This window comes from Triturus cristatus, chromosome 9, assembly GCF_964204655.1.
Source record: "Triturus cristatus chromosome 9, aTriCri1.1, whole genome shotgun sequence".
Classification (NCBI taxonomy): domain Eukaryota; kingdom Metazoa; phylum Chordata; class Amphibia; order Caudata; family Salamandridae; genus Triturus; species Triturus cristatus.
Window position 1 is genome coordinate 1,046,901,569 of NC_140592.1, and position 21,784 is coordinate 1,046,923,352.

At 44.7% G+C, this 21,784-nt stretch overlaps 1 protein-coding gene across 1 annotated transcript in view; it reads left to right on the forward strand.

The window, feature by feature from the left end:
- The window catches only part of PLCB2 (phospholipase C beta 2), a 573,513-nt gene that overhangs the window by 382,758 nt on the left and 168,971 nt on the right, over positions 1 to 21,784 (forward strand). Inside the window, exons 17-18 of the mRNA XM_085626894.1 lie at positions 5,852 to 5,976; positions 20,723 to 20,877. Of these exons, the coding sequence (XP_085483020.1) occupies positions 5,852 to 5,976; positions 20,723 to 20,877 (280 nt within the window). The remainder of the gene's footprint in view (positions 1 to 5,851; positions 5,977 to 20,722; positions 20,878 to 21,784) is intronic.

A 21,784-nucleotide genomic window follows, 5' to 3' on the forward strand; every position in this document is an offset into this window, starting at 1 on the left:
TGCAGATTGCATCCTTTGACTTCTCGGCCTGGAGACAGAGGTCGCATTCAAAGCGCTGAACCTCACGCTGTGGAATGAAAGGAGCACCTCTCCCCACCCCCCATCCCATTCAAAGCCCGATTTCCCTTCCTGCTACAACGCTCACCTAAACGTCACGCTTTAATCAGTGCAAAGAGAGCATGCACGCGCATGCTCAAACAACCGAAACAATTGAAAAACCGGGACATTTGTATGTTTAACCCGGACACTGTTTAAAAACCCGGACATTTCATTGAATTGGAGAAAAGTGTCGGGACACGGGGACACTTCTCCAAAAACGGGGACCGTCCGGGGAAAACCGGGACGTCTGGTCACCCTACTCTAACAGGGTTAGCGGGAAGCTTGATACTAGGAGAAATGTCGCTTAGCGACATTTCTCCTAATATTTTGCTCTGGAACGCCCACTTTGCAAAGGGAAGCGTAGTGAAAAAGGGTGCTAACACGTGATTTTGCATGTTAGCATCCTGTTGTTGATAGGGCAATATTTTTATCTCTGCTTCTTTGGCTTTTAAAGCCAAAAAAGCGGAGATAAAGCCCTTGTTAATATGCCCCTGAGTTGGTAAAAGTGCTGCAGGGCTCACCGCACAGGAATGGGTGACAACAGGGCCCTGACATAAGTGGTGTTCTAGTCCCAGATGAACCTGACGTACGTGCCACCCATTCATGCTTTTATGAATATACTACACAACAAGCCAGCACTCACCTTTTACAGGCTTTTACATTTCCCAAAATAAAATCATTTACCCTGCATCAAGTGTTCTTTTCATTGGCCGTCTGATTAACAAGCACACAGGACCACGCCCCTGCACTTAAAGGTGGCCAGTGTATTCATATGCTGTCCCCTCCTTATTTTAGCCCGAAACAGGGCTTAAAAAGCACGTCAATGAGAACAGTTTCAAACAATCTCCATAAAACCCATTTGCTGTGTCATAATGATGGAAAGCCGCAGGGAGCAGCTCGGTTACTGGCTGCAGCTTTGGAAAAGTAATTACCTCGCCTCGCACTGTTTAAGTGAGGACTCTTGAGACTCCCCAGGGGGCGTGGAGATTATCGAATCCTTATTCAAACTTTGGGATTGCTTCCAAGAAGGTCATTAATGCCTCATTCAGTTCTAGTAAGGAATCTGAGTCACTCTTTCCTCTTTCTAGGCCAGACTCATCTTCGGGCTTTCTTCGTAGCTGGGGAAAAGTTGCTGCCATGAATTGTTTAAATTCTCCAAAATCACAACTAAGGCATTAGTTACAAGTTTCGTTTCAATCTAGATACGTTCAGAAAAGGGAGCTTCTGCACAAATCGAGACGAGGAGTAATTGTTATACCACGTGATGTCGGCAATTCTCGGCGTGGTATTAGCAAGGCCGGACTGGCCGTTCTGGCATCGGGTGTTTCCCGGGAGGCTGGAAAGCAGGGGTCGGATTTTGTTACTGGGTACTGTCTTTGTAGCAGTGCAGCAGTTTTGAAAGCACCGTCTGCAGGTTCCTTTTATATCCAGTAGTTTTCAGGCATCAATAAAAGTGTCAAGATAACTCTGGTGATTAGTGTGCCTGCTGGAGAGACCACGAAGTTTTGTCTAGTAACAGTTTTGACTCATCTAAGGCAGCGCAGAGGGTTAATGTACCTCCTGCAAAAGATATGTACCATCAGATCGTAGGGCAGTATTTTTCTATATGCATAGCTTAGTGGGTTACTGCTTTTGTCACAGAGGCCATTTTGTTACTATGCAGTGCATAAGTTACAATCATAATCTAGCACAGTGAGCTATGAAGTATCACCAAAGAGCGACATGCAAACTACATGGTACAGGCTAGAAAATGATGTTTTTTCCAAGTCTTTCATTATCCTAAAGTCGCTAAAAACGGTGTGTCCGGGTAGAAATACATTCTTGTTATTAAAGGCGACCCTAACCACTGTGTTACAGTCTGAATCATGAGTTTGTGCTTCTCCAAACCAGGCACTCTTAAAAAATGCCTACCTGTATGGATGAATCCTACACCTTTAACCCCTTCGGTGCTCATGACGGAACGGTTCCGTCATGAGCCACGGTTGAGCTGTGCTCATGACGGAACCGTTCCGTCATGACCACGCCCGCGCAAGATTCCGTCAGCACAGCGGCGGAATCTGCGCAGCATGGAAGGGGTTAAGTCCCCCTTGGTCGTATATAACATTTTCTACACACTGATCATTCATTGTCTCTGTATTTGTGCGTGATGTAAAGTGCTCCGACACCCTACACTGGTATGAGCGGTGCTATAAAAAAAAAAAATCCATGTGAGAGAAGTGATATAGAGAGATGAGGGGTTCTGTTAGATGGTTACAGTGAGGGAATCATTGAAGAGCCCCAGCAAAGATTGTTGTATCCTGGTGAACAGTAAGGTTATTATTTACTATGCTTTAAAAGCTAATACAATATATAATGAAATATGTGTTGTAGAATGCACCATTTTGGCCCAAATTTTCTTGGGTGTAGAACACCCCCCGCCCCCCAAACCCTGCTTGTAGTGGTCAGCTAGCTCGCTGCACTCACTATGCACTGTACAAGGGCTGGTTTGACAACATTTGCCAGGGCAGCTTTGGGTTCCCAGCCCGGCCCTAGGTATTAGCAATTTCGTGTACCTCAAATACTTGTAATGTGCACCTACATTTTGGTTTTAGATTTTTGCATTGTCTGTTCTAGTCTACCAAGCATCACCTAGACTGGGTGATGGAAGTGCCCTTTGAGGACATTGGGCATTTGCACCCATTTTTAATGATGGTCGTGAGGAAAACACCAATTCCAGCAGCTATTCCCCATTCCTCAGTGTAAAACTTGTAATACGGTGGTATTCATGTATCCATTGATTACCATACCTTGTGGTAGCAGTAATTGTGGGTGTGGTATTACTGATTTAGTATAAGGGAAATTTGTGTAGTGAGCACCTGAATCTTGCTATTAGATTCCTCCAGTTTCTGTTCTAGTCTATCCAGGATCAGCAAGGACTGGATTACATGCAGTCCTGCGCTTGGAGCACAGTGGTTATTTGCGTCTACTTTTGGCACTGCACTTCCGTAATATAAGATGATCCACCGACACTGGCCCCTTCTTTGATGCATAAGGGAAGATTTACTAACAGTTCACGTAACACAGTGCAGCAAGTCAACTTGCTACGCTGTGTTGTGTGAAAGGGAGACATCACAAATGCGCCATATTCTCAAAGATATGGTTCTTTTTCGCTGCCTCCTTGTGCTGGCGCACTGTGCACTGCCTAGCGCATGGTGCAAGGATGCCTGCGTTCTGAGCAGAATTGGTTTTGTGAAGGAAGGGACACCTTCTTGCACAAAAACAGTCCTTAAAGGCATTTTTCTTTTTTTTATGTGTGATGCAGAAAGCGTAAATGCATGTTTTGAGCTAGTGCACAAAGACAAGGAGGCATTCCCTTATTTGTGGAGTGAATGACAATACGTATGCACGTACACCCGATTACCAATGCGGACAAAGGTGCAAATAGGCTCTTGGACGGCAAACTGTGTTGCCTGCGTTAAGTGTGCCTGGCAGATATGATACCATACACCTTAGAGCTGTAATATGATGCCAGGGTCCAAGTCGGATGGGACAACAGTGCCCACATGATGCTGGGAACATTCAACCTCTGGCCATGTATGGCAGTGTACTCTCAACTCTCTCCTCTTTCCAACCCTAGCTTGGGCGTCAGTAGATATGTAATCCATGGAGTCTACATTCAGTCCCTCATGCTCAATGAAAGAGAAATAGTGTTTTCAAAAACATGTTTTCCCACATGCCACAGTAGATGAATAAATGTACTTGTGTGCCGGTGCCCTCTTGGGCGCAGGTTATGACACAAGAGAGTGCTGGTCAATTGTGGATTTATCACAAGCAGAATTTCACTGTCATCATGAGGCAGGAGACGTGACGTCACAAGCCTGTGGTCCTCGCGATGACACCACATAATGTGGCACAACATTACTTTTCACCACGATAACATCACAAGTGGTGACATTCTGCACACTGTGACCCCGATGAAGTCACTGAAAATAAACATACATTTCTCCATAACTAATGTGACATTTTTATAGACACAATGCCATATGAGGCGCAGGGTGGAACACATGGGTCGCAAGTGCAACCAAGGTAACAGCCCTGCTATAAGGGACTGCCTGGAGGTTTTATTGCCCTGTGTAAAAAGCCTATGCTTCACACTTGGCAAAGAAGTGCAAAGTTCCTCCCCTCCGAATGCATAAGAAAACTCCAGACTTATTGGGAAATATATACATCATGCATTGTTTCAGAACCAGACTGCTCACCAGGCAGCTGCATTGGTGGATTAGTGCATGGCTTTTGCATTAGGTAGGCTGATGAAGGTCTGTACTTTGCTTGTGTTTGTTGTGTCAGTGTTGCAGCAAAGGTCAGTCAGCTGACAGAACAATTCTTGAACATGACTTACAATCTGCGACTGATCAGCAAAGACTGACAGTCACTTTCTTGCACAGTCACTAGGACAAAGTACCTTCCCATAGCCACCTAGTATGTGGGTGAGCCCTGCCAATCATCGATGGCTGTTGTGGTGCTTCGTTGTTTTGTTTTCTGGGTAACATCTTGCTGTGGCAGGAAATTGAGAGATCTTGCGTTATGTCTGTAACGGAAGGAAGTCGAAGTAGCCGTAGAGTAGGTTATATGAAGAGGGTTAATAAAAACTTAGTTACAGGTTATTAATATGGTTAGTTTCAAGTTAATAGCTGGTAAGTACCTAGCAGATAGCCCCAGCAGGAGCAGCCTCCTTGCTGCTCAGACCACATAGTCCCACTGACACTCTCCACCTCACCAGACACTCCAGCATTTCACTGCATCCCCAAGCACTCCAGCCCTCATCCTGGCTGAGCAGCAACGAGCAGAGCACCAGGGAAGACTGCATTGCAGCAAGGCAAGATGCGACAATTTCCATATATACTTTCGGTATAAATAAAAGGTATGAGCACCTTCACGGAGTCCATAGTTTCCCCTGCTCAGTTCGGTCTTTGCACTTGGATCTTTCACAATCCCTATGACTTCAGTGATATAACATTAATGGCGGCTTCCCCACTCTAAAAAGTGTTCCAGCACCAGTACTATAATGACATGCTCAGTAACTGAAGGGCGCACGGTCGACAAAGTTAACAAGGTGTAAGGACTTTGGTGGCATTCTGAGAAAAACTTTGGTCCCCTGAAGATATGTTTTTTCTTCTTAAGTTAAGCACTTCGGTTACCGATGCTATTTGGGACTAAAAACTTGCAAACTGATACCTTTATAGAGTCTGGCAAGAATGCATGCATGGAGAGAAGTGTGTGCAACACTAAAAGTAAAGGGAAACTGATGGTGTGAATTTCTCTTTACAAATTGTTTCCCTTCTTTGTTCTGTACTCACTAAAAGTCAGCTGATGTTCTGTCATTGTTGTTGTTCACTTTATCATTCTCATTAATATTTTAGTTTGAGAGGCAGAAGTACAGCCTAGTGGTTTGGAAATAGACTCAAAACATGGCCTGCACATATTATATATACAAATAGGTGCTGAGATCCATAAAGCTATGGTTGGGAGAGCTGTCACATCTCTAGCATAGATATTATGACACACTTTGATAGAAGTGTGATCTGCACAAGTGCACATTTTCTGTGCTTCCTTTTTAAGTAAACAAACATTCATGATGGTTAGTTCCCCTCTTCGATACAAGTGCATGTGTGTTATGTGCCTCTAAGTGCTCTGTTCAGACAGGCCAAATTGTATTCCAACGCTGCGTGATGTCTACCTAAGATGCAGACGCTTTCCTATGCAAGTGATTCAGATATAACAAGCGACAGATGAGCCGTATCTACCCCAAGGGGACACGGATGGACTCCTCGAACTACCTGCCCCAGATGTTCTGGAACGCCGGCTGTCAGTTCGTGGCCCTGAACTTTCAAACCATGGGTAAGTGCAAAATGGCAGCTGTCCCTGCTTTCAGCCCCAACACTTCCAGGTGTGTCCCTTCTCTCTTCTTCCCATGCTGTCCATATCATCCCTCTCTCTCTGTGCATAAAGATGTCAAAGTTGGTGTTATGCTCTTCAATTTCCCAATGTTAAACTTGCAAACATTTTAATAAGGGATGAGTAATTTGTTCACTTATATATATGTGTTGCTATTTGTCCTCGTCTCTCTGTGCAAATATTTGACTTTAGGTATTTATGTATATTTCTGAGGGCAAACGTAGCTGTACAAGTAAGTGAATGAATGCAATAAGAGTGAAAGCATTTTAAGAGGTGGAGTAGTTGCTTTCTACAACATCTAGGGCAAATGTTGGGGCATATTTTCTAGAAACTGGTGGAGCACGGTGAAGTACTGGGTATTTTAAGCCCAGCGGTGCAGGGGAACACACCCTATGACTTCGGGGTTCTTCCTGTTTCAGACCTACAGAAACACAGAGGCTTCTGGGTGAAGTCAAAGATCAGTTTATTGGCTGCAGACCAATTACAGGTATCCTAGAAGTACAACAGCGTGTATGTTCTCAGGAGACTGCTGAAAATCACAGAAACGGGCTTCTTCTTAAATACAGAATATCCTGCCTCAGGCATACATTCCTTAGTTTATGATATGGCCATTACATGTATACATTTCAAACGAAAAGGCAGAGTCATGATGACCATCCCACATTCCAGTTAAGCCAGCCCGTAATTATTTACACAGCAAGGTTCAGATCCCACATCAGATATCGATAGGCCCCAATAAACATGAGCATCTCCTGTTTGGGAAACAAGCCATAAAGCAGGAACAGTCAGGTGCGAAAGAGATTAGCTGGAGGCTCGTGTAGGATGAAAGGACTTTATGGTGTGTCAAGCCCTGATGCTAATCACAGGTGGCCAGAGGACAGGGAACTCGTGAGACCAGTTTGACCTGGGGCAGAGGAGCCAAGCTGCCCAGGTCACAGAAAAGTCAAAGAAAGGCACATGTGCTCTAAAAGGCCCGTATTCGCTTCATGCTATATAGCCTATGTGAGGGCAACCATAAGATGGCCACTGATACAAAATGGAACCCACGTAGTGATGTATACTAACGTATACACAGTGCATTCATAGCTAAAACGTTACAAAAAGCACTTGTACATACCGCATTAACCATTCGCGGTTCACTAATACTGGGATAGACAGGGGTAGGGCCCTGCCTCCTACGCGGTCCCAAATTCTAACGTACGACAGACCCTCCTTTTGCCCTTACATAAGCAATAACTATACTCATTTCAATCCGAGTCTAGGTCAATATTCATGAAGTCATGGAGATGTTGCTGTAGCATCATCCTATTACTTAGCTCGTCCCTCGATACAGGTTTCCTTACACATAATGTAGCACAGAGGCCACATATCGCAGGAGCACACTGTATGCACAGACAGAACAGGAAAAGGATGGCTAAGATCATTCCAATGACCATCAGAACTTTCCAACCCCAGGCAGATATCAGTTCCCAGAACCACCCCACCAGTGACCAATCTCCTTTATCCATGTGTATGGACTCAGATATTTTATGCAGTTTGGAGATGGCTTGATAAACTGTTGGAGCATTGTCTGGTATGAAAATGCAACAACTGGATTGGATAACCTTACATACCCCACCACGGTCTGCAAGTATGACGTCTAGAACCATGCGGTTCTGCAAAGTCATGAGGCGATCCGCTTGGAGCTCAGCTGTCAAATTACCAAGGGCACCAGCCGTAACATTAACAGTGGATTCAATCACACGAGTCAGCTGTCTCAGGTTCCTACTATTAACCATAGGTCCCCAAAACGGCAGGAAACCCAAAAAGAAATCTCCCGCTTCCTGACCGGCAGTATCCTCCTTACTAATCACGCCTCTCACAACTCTGGTCTTGTGATAGTCAGAGGCGGCAGTAAATGTTGGCGGTAGCAGATTTGCAATATAACATGTGCCCGAGAAGTCAGGGGGCAACCATGTATATGCTCGGTCATTGCAGATAAAATATGTACCCTTGGCAGCCAGAAACGCTGGGGAAAACTGTGACGGAAAAGTGTACGTTTCAGTACAGTCACTTCTTCCCAGTTGAGCCCTAGGATTCTGACCATTACCTTGCAAACAGAACCGACCTATGTGGGGTACGACCCAGATTGGGGATGAGATTTTCCGCTGTCTTTCACCTAGACTAATACTATACCCCGTCGCGTTCCACCCTACATAAGCTCTCAACTCTTCTTTGGGAATGGATGAGAATGCATCGATATCTCTGCTCATATCGGCAACTCCTTTCATTAAAGCTTTATTATTGGTGCTAGGTCTGATGGAACGCGGTTGTCGCGGGGAGTACGCATCTAGTGCATAGAGGAACATGGTCTGGAATGCCCATGACGATCCATTGTAACTATACAGCAGCACTAGATAGGAAATACCCTTATTAATGGTATGTGGCATTAAACCACACACCCAACAATTGGTTGTATTCATGACTAGTTGGTGCTGGTGCAGGAGCTGAATAAACGAGTTGTTTACAAATTCAGACCGTCTAACTTGTTCATGTTCAGGCAGAGGGTGAAAAGAGTGTGAGGAGACAGTAGGAGGAGGTATAGGCTGTACAGTGGGTGCAATGGGCTCTTGAGAGGAGAAGAATACAAATCCTACAGTAAACACTATCATACTACATAATACAAACAGGCATAAAAATACAAAACGTTTGCTCTTCATTATTTTACACATTCTTGTTTTAAAGTTCATTTCCTCAGCGGGTCTCTCCATCTTGAAAAACTCCATCCTCTAATCGTGCCGCTCGCGGCGGGTGAGTTTCTTCTGCTAAGGAGTACGCCTGTCAGTCCAGGGAACGCCCTAGACCAACCAGAACCGTCGACCTAACGTCTTCGGCCTGTACCCCAAAGTCTTGGCACCGCGACCCTGCGGCTGAACCCGATGGTGGTTCGAAAAACAAAAATCAAGAAAGTCCTTCAGATGGGAGAGCTCTGGTTATCAAAAAATAAAAAGGTAAAAGAAAAGAATATTTATTTGTCCATAGGCCTTGGTCTTAGATTGTAATGGAGACGGCCAGGTACTGTTTGATCTTGGAACAAGAGTTCAGGCTCTGTGGTGTCCAATCGAATTGACGGTGGCACAGCTTCTTGCAAAATATCGTCACTTTCCTGCGCTGAAGTTGTGCCTTTTATGCGTGCATCACTGAACGGCACAAAACGAGGTACAGTGTCTGTTTCAGAGTCAGCGATACCCTCCTGGACCCACTGGTCATACGGCAGAGGCAAAGGGATCCTCTTCACGTGGGCGCCGTGGATCCAGTTCCTTTTTCCCTTTACTCGAACAGCTGATCTTGTAGACAGTAGCACGAGATGAGGGCCAATCCAGCGGGGCTCATCGTTGGTTTTCCGCTGGAAGTTTTTCACAAGGACCCACGTGCCAGGTTCGATAGGGTGTCCAGGAGCTTCAGAAGACGGGGGGAGAGTATCATGCACCTGTTGGTGTAAAACACGCAGTTTAACCGTCAAATCATACAAGTAATCAAGCAGTACTGGGTGTTCGATTTCACTGAATTTCGTCGGTCTTGGCACACCCCATACATTGGCCGGGCGGCCAAAAACGACCTCGTAGGGACTAAGTCCCACTCGTGAATGCACGGTCATTCTGGTGGACAGGAGTGCTAGAGGCAGAGCGTCAGGCCATTTAAGACCTGAGCTCGCTTGGATTTTGGCCAGTTTGAGTTTTAGAGCGCCATTGTAGCGTTCTACTAATCCAGCTGATTGGGGGTGATTCGCAGCGTGAAATTTCTGCTTAATACCTAGTCCCTCACACACATTCTTCATCACCAGGCCCACAAACTCACTCCCATTATCACTCCACACCATTCTTGGCATTCCAAACCTAGGAAAAAATTCCTTCACAAGGGCTTTGGCTGTGGACAGAGCAGTGTTATCTTTTAGAGGATAGGCCTCTATCCATTTTGAGAAAGCGCAAACAACCACCAATACATATTTCCGGTTGTTGCACCTTTCCATGTGGATAAAATCCAACTGCAAAACTTCAAATGGGTATGATGGAGGCGCAAAATGACCAGCTGGAGTTGGGGTTCCCCTCCCAGGGTTGTACTTCAAGCATACCATACAATTATTGACCACATTCTCTGCACACTTAGGAATTCCAGCATTCTGCCATACTGGAGCCAACAATTTACAGATTCCTTTCGTACTGATATGTGCCCTTCCATGTGCCATAGTAACCACTGGAAGCACATATGCATCAGGTAACAACCATCGCCTATGTTCTGACAAATCAATCCAACAACCATTCTCATCCAACTTACCCATACTTTCTCTCCACTTGCTTAACTCTTTCTCTGTGGCTTCAGCTTGAAGGGACTTTACACTCTCTATTGTGTTTTCACACATTCCAACATCACCAACCCATCTGGCAGGGCCTGCAACATACATTCGAGCCTTCACATCTTTTGCTGTTTCTTTCGCGACTTCATCAGCAAACGCATTACCACGACCAACATCATCAGTGATTTTCTTGTGCGCACTGCATTTCATAATCGCAACTTGTAACGGTAGGGTCAGCGACTCAAGGAGATCATTCACCAACTTGCCATTCTGAATTTTAGCTCCATGTGAAGTCAGGAACCCACGTTCTTTCCACAATCGCCCAAAACTATGAGCCACGCCAAAGGCGTACTGGCTATCCGTATATATGTTCACTTTCATTCCTTCAGACAACACGCATGCTCTCGTAAGGGCAATCAATTCTGCTGCTTGAGCCGAATTTTGTGGCACACGTGCAGTCTCAACAATCGTGTGCAAAGTCGTGATAGCATATGCAGCAGTCGTATCACCATTTGGAAGCTTGAAACACGAACCATCCACCCATAAAGTACCATCACACTCTGTCAGGGGAGTATCTTTAAGATCTACTCTCCCTTTCGTCTCTTCTTCTGTTCTGAACAGACAATCATGTTGCTCAATCTCATCTAGGTCTGCTGGGATTGGTAATAGTGTAGCTGGATTCAACGTGTTGCATCTCTTTATGTGTATGTGATTTGCTAACAGTGTCAGCTCATAACCAGATAATCGCGCACTAGTTAAGTGCTGTGTCTTGGTCCTGTTTAACAATGTGTCCACAGCATGTGGAACCATAACAATCAATGTATTATCCATTACTAGGCCAGCAGACTGTCGAATAGACATAGCTGCAGCGGCTGTGGCTCTCAGACAACTTGGCAATGCCCTCGCTACCGGGTCCAAGGTTGACGAAAAATATGCGCATGGACGCGGTCTATCGCCAAAAAGCTGTGTTAACACTGATAATGCGCAACCATCTTTCTCATGAACATACAATGTAAAAGGCTTGCTGTAGTCAGGGGTACCCAACACAGGAGCTGAACACAATGCATTACGCAATTCCAAAAAACTTTTCTGACACTCTTCAGACCGTGGGATAGGATTCGGTGTGTCTTTGCATGTTAATGCTAACAACGGTTTTGCCAACAAGGAAAAATTAGGAATCCAATGCCTACAGTATGAAGTAATGCCCAAGAAAGCACGCACTTCTCTCTGTGTTCTTGGCACACTCAACTGCGCAATGACTTGAATTCTTTCTGGGGTCAGTTTCCTTCCCTCCTTCGATAAGAGATGACCTAAGTAGGTCACTTCTTGTCGACAATATTGCAGCTTGGAGAGAGACACTTTGTGATGAAAGGCAGACAAATGACGCAACAATGACAAGGTAGCGTTTTTGCAAATCTTTTCAGTATCCGCGGCGATTAGTAAATCGTCAACATACTGAATGAGGATGGCTCCACTGGGTAAAGCCAGTGCATCAAGCTGCGCTTTTAAAGCCTGACTGTATATTGATGGACTCTCACAGTAGCCCTGGGGAGCGCGTTTAAAACGGAAGCTTCGGCCTCCTAAACTGAAACCAAAAATGTCTCTGCTCTCCTCTGCAATTGGGATGCTAAAGAAAGCATTCTTTAGATCGATTACTGAGAACCATGCAGCGGAGGCTGGAATCATGGTTAACAAGGCAGTTATATCAGGGACAACTGGAAACTGTGGTACAACAATCTTATTAACCTCTCTAAGATCAATCACAAATCTGTAAACAGGTGGCTGTGAAGGGTCCGTTCGTTTTAAGACAGGTAAAACCGGACTATTGCAAACGTTGCCTCTTGTCTCTTCAATCACACCCTTTTTAATCAAATCGCTGACAATTTCTAACAACGCTTTCTGACCTTCATTGGAGATCTTATACTGGGGAATACGTGGCAATCTGACATTGGCCTTTAAAGTTAGCACATATGGCGGTATTTCCAAGAGACCCACATCATTGGGACCAGTAGCCCAAAGGACATCCGGAAGGGATGACAATTCAGGTGGCATTGCATTTTTAGACAAATACATTGGGGAAATCACTTTCTTGCCTAATGTAAGTTGTACTCCTGAGGGAGAACAATATAGCGTTGCATGCAATCTTTTTAGCAAATCTAAGCCTAGCAAATTTTCACCACAACCTGTTGTTAGGATGAGGGGTGCTTTTAGCTCACAAGGTCCAACAGAAAGTGACATAGGACTAGAAATCGGGTTCCTAACTGGGGCGCCAGAAAAACCTACTGAGACATTTATTTCGCCAGACAAAGGCGCGCCAGGGAGTTTTGAATGCATGATTGAACTCTTTGCAGCACCAGTATCCAGCAGAAAGGGCTCTGTTACATTTGCTGTAGTTACTTTAACATAAGGTCCGCTCTGATCCACTGGCACTGAAACAACTCCCTCTCTCTGTCTACGGCTGTCCTAGTAATCATTATCTTCTACATTGTCATCTTCTGCATAATAATCATTATTGTAGTACTGAGCTGTATTACCAGTCGCGTTGGCTTGCTGATCAAAGCTATTTATGGTATTTTGAGGCGGAAGAGGACGCGCGTTCTGGGGAGCATTTCCACGCCCTCTACCTCTAGGAGCTTGCTGACCACCTCTACCTCTTACGCTATACGCATTACTGTTACGCTGCATTAATTTCGGGCAACTATATTTAAAATGACCTTCCTCTTTGCAATATGAACATTGGTTGGGACCTATAGGGATACGTGGTTGATAATACCCATTCATTTGCTGATTATTCTGAAACTGTTGGGGCTGGTGATAGACACCTTGTGTTTGCCTATAATTATTCTGTCTTCCACGTGGCGGATAGGCCTGCTGCAAGAGGACCTTTGTTTTTAGTTCTTTCGTTTTCTTATCTGTTCTATCCTTCTCATCTTTGTCTCTATTCTCATAATACTGTGCAGTAGCCAGTATTTGCGCTGAAGAGGAAACAGCCCAAGAACTTTCTGAGTCCTTTAATTTTTTACACAACTCTGGAAGTAGATTCTGCACAAATTTATCAACAAATAACCGTTGGCCACCTTCAGTGCTCATGTCTTGACCACTGTGGTCGATAAACGTTTCTTCAAACCTGGTGAAGAAATCGGACACTGTCTCATCTTTCTTCTGCTTGCATGCAGATAGTTTGTCCCAATTTACGCGCATCGCGGGCATTATGGTCTTCATGTATGTAATAATTCGACCAGGGAGTTCTGCCACTAAAGGGTCAGGCTTTGCGCCACCAACTTGTCTAGCGTCTGCAGCAACGATATTAGCCCATGTACCCCCTAGTTCTGCAGCATGATCCGTATTACGGATGGATCCCCATAAAGGCTGTGGAACAACATTCCCAAATAACATATCTATGTCAGCCAGATTCATGACGCACGATTCTGCAGTTTGGGATAACTCCTTATAATACCCTGTAGGGTTTTTACGGGGTCAGGCAATGTCTGCTTAAGCGCTAACACCTCAGATCGCTTCCATGGGACATGCACCCAAACACGCTGAAAATGTGCTAAGACAGGTGGATTAGCATTCGTATCAGCAGGTCTCCAAACTGGGGGAACCTCACGCATCGGATATTGGCGCGCTTTTACCTTCTTCCCCACAGGGAAATCCTGCCCAAACAACGACTGCTGGCAATCATCATTCCTCAAAGATAATAAGGTCGCAACTGCTTTATTCACATCGGGGCCCACAATCGTGCCTTTTCCAAAATCGAATCTCACTCGACATAACTCCTGCGGGTTTGGATCTCTACCATGATCATCCAATTCCTCACAGAGGATTTCACACATTTTCTCGAACACATACCTCTGTTTCGGGGCATCCCATTTGTGAAAAACGTCAACAACTGACTCCACCTCATAGAGTGAAGAAAAAATAATCCACCTACGCGCCATATGATCTAATACCTTTTTCTCTTCAAGATCAGGCAGCTGACTGCGCAATTGCTTACGTTGTAAGGCAGGAGTCGCACTAGATGACCCAAAGAGAGGCGACATTAGACTAGTAACTACATTAGCTAGTCGTTGTCGTGCTGAAGGAGAGGTTGAGGCGAAAACCGGGGGATAGACAGAGGGAAGAAAAACAGATTCAGATACAGGTACCTGGGTAGTGTAAGAAGGAGCGCCAGGGGAAGCCGCTGGCGTGCTAGGCAAAGTCGCAGGAAGCGCGGGGGTAACAGGTAGCAAAACTGGCGGCCCTTGAGAGGGCTGCACTACAGGGATAGGAGCCAGCTGAGGAGGAGCTGGCGGCTGTGGGAAGGCTTGCGGCATATTTACTGGAGGCTGCGCATTTACAAGCTGTGGAGGTGCGGTGGCGTTTTGCGCATATGGGGGTGGTGAACTTCGCAAATGGGACATTAGGGTATCTTTCTCATTCTCTTTTGTCTCATCTTGCACAAGGGGTGACAAAACAGGGTAACATTTATCAATCCCTAGTTTGCGCTGTCTGTGCAATTGCTCATTCATTTGTTCCTCCTCATTATCTTTAAATTGCAAAGCTGCTTGCATCATTGACATACCTCTTTCTTTCTTATTCTTTTTTGCTAGCTTAATTTCCTTCTGTTTGGCTTCCTTTCGCCATAGGCGGAAAGAATCAAACATCGCCGGCCGGGCTTTCTTTTTAAACAATTTAACTTCCAAATTATCTAAGATATCTGTATCGAAACTACCATTTTGGGGCCATTTTAAAACACCGTCCTTTCTGGTGTATCGGATCCATACTTCATTATATGCAATGGGGCCCACGCCATGTTTTACATAAACCTCATAAGTAGGAGTTCCAATTGGAGGAACCGGACATGAATCCTCTAACTGGAAATCCCTTCCACAACCCAAACAAAACAATCTACAAAATACACTAGAACAAGGCATCTTCGCTCACTAGTCTAGTTTCAAACGTCAAAGGATTATCGAATACGATAGTCTCGTGAATACACGAGTCCTCTGGCTTTGGGACTTGCAAGCACCAAATCAAAATGATCCCGAAGGATACCAAATTCAAACTAGGAGACGCTCCACTTATACTTAACTGAATATTGATGATCGATGGCGTCACCAGAAGACCCTCTCGATTGTTTCGCTCTACCAAAAAATCGTCAAGGGTCCAAAACAGGGCGATTAATCAGGGCAGCAGTCCTTCGTAGCCGTCGGGACGCGGAGAACCTCGCAGAAAAGACTTTTGGACCACGTCGACATGCAGGGGTCGATGAAGTGGCGGCCTTCCTCCAGAATTTCCACACGAAGCCTCTCACGAACCTCTGGCTTGGACCGGTACCGCTGAAATCGCGCCGAGTTGGGCGCCAACTGAAGTACTGGGTATTTTAAGCCCAGCGGTGCAGGGGAACACACCCTATGACTTCGGGGTTCTTCCTGTTTCAGACCTACAGAAACACAGAGTCTTCTGGGTGAAGTCAAAGATCAGTTTATTGGCTGCAGACCAATTACAGGTATCCTAGAAGTACAACAGCGTGTATGTTCTCAGGAGACTGCTGAAAATCACAGAAACGGGCTTCTTCTTAAATACAGAATATCCTGCCTCAGGCATACATTCCTTAGTTTATGATATGGCCATTACATGTATACATTTCAACCGAAAAGGCAGAGTCATGATGACCATCCCACATTCCAGTTAAGCCAGCCCGTAATTATTTACACAGCAAGGTTCAGATCCCACATCAGATATCGATAGGCCCCAATAAACATGAGCATCTCCTGTTTGGGAAACAAGCCATAAAGCAGGAACAGTCAGGTGCGAAAGAGATTAGCTGGAGGCTCGTGTAGGATGAAAGGACTTTATGGTGTGTCAAGCCCTGATGCTAATCACAGGTGGCCAGAGGACGGGGAACTCGTGAGACCAGTTTGACCTGGAGCAGCGGAGCCAAGCTGCCCAGGTCACAGAAAAGTCAAAGAAAGGCACATGTGCTCTAAAAGGCCCGTATTCGCTTCATGCTATATAGCCTATGTGAGGGCAACCATAAGATGGCCACCGATACAAAATGGAACCCACGTAGTGATGTATACTAACGTATACACAGTGCATTCATAGCTAAAACGTTACAAAAAGCACTTGTACATACCGCATTAACCATTCGCGGTTCACTAATACTGGGATAGACAGGGGTAGGGCCCTGCCTCCTACGCGGTCCCAAATTCTAAAGTACGACAACGGTGTAGCACCAAAATTGGTAACGCCACGTTCTGTCAGTTTCCAAATGCAGGGATGCGTCGTATTTCCAAGAATGCGGAGGCACCTCTGCGTTTCCCCTAGCATTGGCACTAAAGAAGCTGCCTAGCCCCAGAGCAGGCACCCTTGTGCCATGTTGCTTTCCTGCAACATGAACATCCATAAACAAGACTTAGTGCACATAAACAATCTTTACAGGTGATTTGCTGTTTCTATGTGTGCAGCAGAATGCAGCACTCCTGGAAAGATCAAAATACGAGGAGAAATGAAACATTTCTTCTCGTATCAACTGCTTAAGAACAGGTATTACCTGGTGATATTTTTGGAGCTGCCCATACCATGAAAATATGGGACTGCATCAAAAAGCAATGGGTGTTGCAGTGGAACGCCCACTGCAACACCCATTGCACGCCCCTTTCACTCTAAGGGGCACATGCATCAACAGAACTACTGATTGCAAACGGGCAGATTTTGCGAATATGCCCATTGCAACCGGTATTTTTGCATTTGGGATGCATCAACCCAAATGCAAAATAGCAATTTGCGATTACTTAAATTTCAAACACATTTAGGGAATTGTAAATTACGATTCCCTAAATGCAATGTATGATGCAATTGCAAATTTGCAATTAGGGATCACAAATTACCATCAATTTGAACTTGATGGTAATTTGCAAATACTTTGAAAAATGCACTAAAGTGCTTTTTCCAAAGTTTCATGTTACTCACACACACACATGCCCTTGGGGCATGTATGTGCGCAACATGTGGTAACATGGCAATTTCAGGGGTGCAACAGGGTGTCTTTTTGGCACCCTTGCACCCTTGAAATTGCATGCGCAATTTGCGAGTACCAATTCGGCACTCGCAAATTGCGCATTCAATTCCTATTCATTCCTATGGGCCTCAAGGCCCTTAGGAATGAATGGGTATATTCCTTAATTGAGATTCGCAATTTGCGAGTCGCAATTAAGGAATATGAGGAATCGCAATTTTTTTTGCAATTCCTACATGCATATGTATTTGCGAGTCCTAAATAGCGATTTATTAAAATTTTCACAAATCCTGACTTCGATGCATGTGTCCCTAAGTGCTGTGTGAATCGGGGCATTATTTACAAGGCAGCTTTAAGCCACGTTAAGAGGCTTAACACCGCCTTGTAAACAAGGCAATGAAGTTAACGCCACCATAACGTCGGAAAAAGTAACTTTTTGGTGGCATTAACTCCTTGTTAATATGCCTTGTAGTGTCAAGCTCCTTGGAAAGATGAGTCTTCAGGTTCATCCGAAAATCGAGGAAGGAACCGCTTGTGGGATCTGTGCTGGGATAAATCCCAGAACCTGGGTGTGAAACAGGAGAGGGTTTGGCTTCAGACCTATCCTTTTTTGCATGTCTTTTTCTGGAGCCTGGGGATGCAGCTTCAGCGGATGCCACCTCATCCCTGAGAGACCTTACTCGAGGGGTGTAATGCTCTGTTGAATCTTATAGCTTTTGAAGTGAGGCTGCAGATCTTAAAAGTGATGCGGGTATGGTCCTCTTTAACTTCTTCTTGTTTCATATTCATAATTAACCTGACTTTTCCGAGTTACAGCTTGCATTGTCGCACAATGCACCCCATCACTTCTTGCTCCTAAATCTAACATGGAACGCTCAAGTCCATTGCAATAAAAGAACATACCTAAACCCTTTAAAATAAAATAAAACTGTTGTCACCTCTGCCAGCACATTCTTTTAGTTGTGAAACTAAAATAGCCCACAATGCATTCAGGTTGGTTTATCACTGCTGAGTGGTACCCTCGATTACCACCCTATGGTATATACTGCCTGGCACATAAGAGAGGGACTTACCTAGCTGTGTACACCGCAGGCGGTGAACTTCCTCAGCAGTTAATCTCTTCTGGATTATCATTTGCCCAGGTTGATTTGACCCCCATTCACCACCAGTGGTGCAATAACTTTTATTGTTTCAGTGTCAGCAGTGGAGAGCCCACGCGTTTCCCTTATCACTTCCCTAAGCAAGATGAGCCGTTAGCTGGTCTTATACTCTGCGGTGTTTGGTGTGCAAAGGCAAGTCTCCGTGAGGCTGGCCAGATTGTGAGGGATTCCTGTTGACTTTTCTTACATCTGGGCAGGGTGCCTGGCAGATTCCCTCCCCAGGATGAGGCCAGTACACTGAGTCCCCTTCACCCAGTGGAAACTGCTGGACAGTGGTGATAGTGTCTGTCGAAAACATGCAAAATGGCCACTTTTGCAACCTGTCTTGACTGAGGGGTTTGTTTGCTTAATTTCTCTTCTTCTGGTCTACGGATAGAATGTGCGGATGCTGAACCAATCTAAAGGATCATGTCCTGGGCCACTAAGATTTCTTTATGGTAGGTGATTGAGGAAATTCTACTCTAGCATTCCTGCTTTTGAATTTTATAGTCATTATAGTCTGTCAAGTGAAGGGGATATACATAAATAATGTCCGAGTCTATGTAAAAGATGGTGATTCAAACAAAAACTGTCCACAGAAGAGAAGGAAGGAAGAGAAAAGTGAAATATAGGGGTCTCTCTTTCAATATCGATTGGCACCTGCCACGCTAATTGGGGAAAGCTTTTAGGCTATAACCAATAGAAGTAATCTTGCTAGCACTGCCAAGTAACTTGGGGGCATATTATCAAGCACGGCATTAAAATTATCGCCGCTTTAGCGGCAGAAAACTGACGCTAAAGCGGCGATAATGGGCTTGATAATATGCCGCAGGGAATTCCAATAGAAGCCCATGTTGACACCAGAACATGGGCTTCTGTGGGAATTCTCTGCGGCATATTATCAAGCCCTTTATCAATGCCGCTAAAGCGGCGATAATTGTAACGCCGTTTCTTGATAATATGCCCCTTGATGTCACAGAGTAGTGATATGCTAAAACAAATAAATAATGAAATAAATAAATATTATTTTAAATGCCAAGTGGTTACAAAATGACCGCATCAAGTTATGAAATGTTAGCAAGTTCTTGGAAGCGCACGTACACCGGATTGGTTTAATGGAGCTGCTCTAAGAGGTGGCGAGCCCTGGTGAATTACTCATAAGCTTGTTTAAACAACCAGGTCTTGAGGCGCTTCCTGCAGCTTAAGAGGTCTGTACAACATCTGATTTCAAGGGGGAGGGAATTATAATATCTGGGAGCTAGGAGATTCAAGACCTTAGGCTGTTTAAGAAGCACCTAAAGACTCTGCTGTTCAATTAAGTTGCGCTTCGCTCAGTTTTATTGCTTTTTAGTTGGCTTTCGCGCCAGGACACTCGTGAATAGCCGCGCGTGCTACAAATGCCGATAACATAACATAACAGTATGGCAAACCTAACACCGCCAAAGCGCTTCAGTTTGAAGGGGGGTGTTGACAGAAGGTTCTCGTGGGCAGAACGCAGGTTACGCATGGGTATATGCCTTTGAATAAGGCCGTCGACAAATTTAGGGCTCCTGCCATTCAGAGATTTGAAGATGCGACAGCATACTTTAAAGGCGCATCTCAGTGGAATAAGGAGACAATGCAGCTTCCTCATGAAGCGGGGTGACATGTTTTCACCTGGGTTGCTGAAAGATCAATCTCACTGCCTGGTTCTGTACCAGTTGCAGTTGTTTAGTTAAGTATAGTGGAATGCCAAAGTATAAAGAGTTGGAGTAATCAATGGGGGACATGACCAAGGCTAGAACCACCTGAATCAATGCTTCCTGGGTGAGAAATCTACTGATCTTTCTTATTTTCCTCAGCTGATTGAAGCAAGTTGAAATCACTGAGCCAATTTGGGTCTTCGTTGTGAGATCGCAAGTTCAGAAATGTTCTCCAGTTGCCACTCTTCTACCAAACCTTTCAGAAGTAGCGTGTGTAAATGATGAATGGATGAGTATACGCATTAAGTGATGAAGTATCTGTTTTGTGTAACCACCTATGTCCATTACTTTGATGTGTTTCCTTCTTTTCAGTCCCTACTCACTTGCTATTGCCCTTAGGAAACCTGTGTAGCACATGCAATACCAATGAATTTACAAACCAAATTAACTTTTATCAGTTTATAAGCATTTTATACTATGATAAATCCCTCTTTCTTCTCTCTCTTCCTTCCTCAATTCTCATTGTGAACAGACCTTTCCATGCAGCAGAACATGGCTCTGTTCGAGTTCAATGGCCGCAGTGGTTATATCCTCAAGCACGAGTTCATGCGGCAAGCTGAAAAGCAGTTTGACCCATTCGCTGTGGACAGGATTGATGGGGTTGTGGCAAACACTCTCACCATTAAGGCAAGTATAAATCGGGGAACAACCTTTACAACGCAACTATTACAACGCACTACACTTACAACGCAATTTTTACAACGCAACATCCACTACAACGCATTCCATTACATCGCATGACACTACAACGCATTTTTAAAAACTACCTTTACAACGCATTCCATTACATCGCATACTACCTTTACAACACATACCATTACAACGCATAATATTACATTGCATTTAAGGTAAGTATTGGATAGTATAGGGGTAAAACCCCTACACTATCCAACACTTACCCTACTGCTGCACCCCTTGGAGTTAGAATAGTAATTTTTACCCCTACACTATCCAACACTTACCCTACTGTTGCACCCCCTGGAGTTAGAATAGTAATTTTTACCCCTATACTATCCAACACTTACCCTACTGTTGCACCCCCTGGAGTTAGAATAGTAATTTTTACCCCTACACTAACCAACACTTACCCTACTGTTGCACCCCCTGGAGTTAGAATAGTAATTTTTACCCCTACACTATCCAACACTTACCCTACTGTTGCACCCCCTGGAGTTAGAATAGTAATTTTTACCCCTATACTATCCAACACTTACCCTACTGTTGCACCCCCTGGAGTTAGAATAGTAATTTTTACCCCTACACTATCCAACACTTACCCTACTGTTGCACCCCCTGGAGTTACAATAGTAATTTTTACCCCTATACTATCCAACACTTACCCTACTGTTGCACCCCCTGGAGTTAAAATAGTAATTCTTACCCCTATACTATCCAACACTTACCTTAAATGCAATGTAATATTATGCGTTGTAATGGTATGCGTTGTAAAGGTAGTATGCGATGTAATGGAATGCGTTGTAAAGGTAGTTTTTAAAAATGCGTTGTAGTGTCATGCGATGTAAAGGAATGCGTT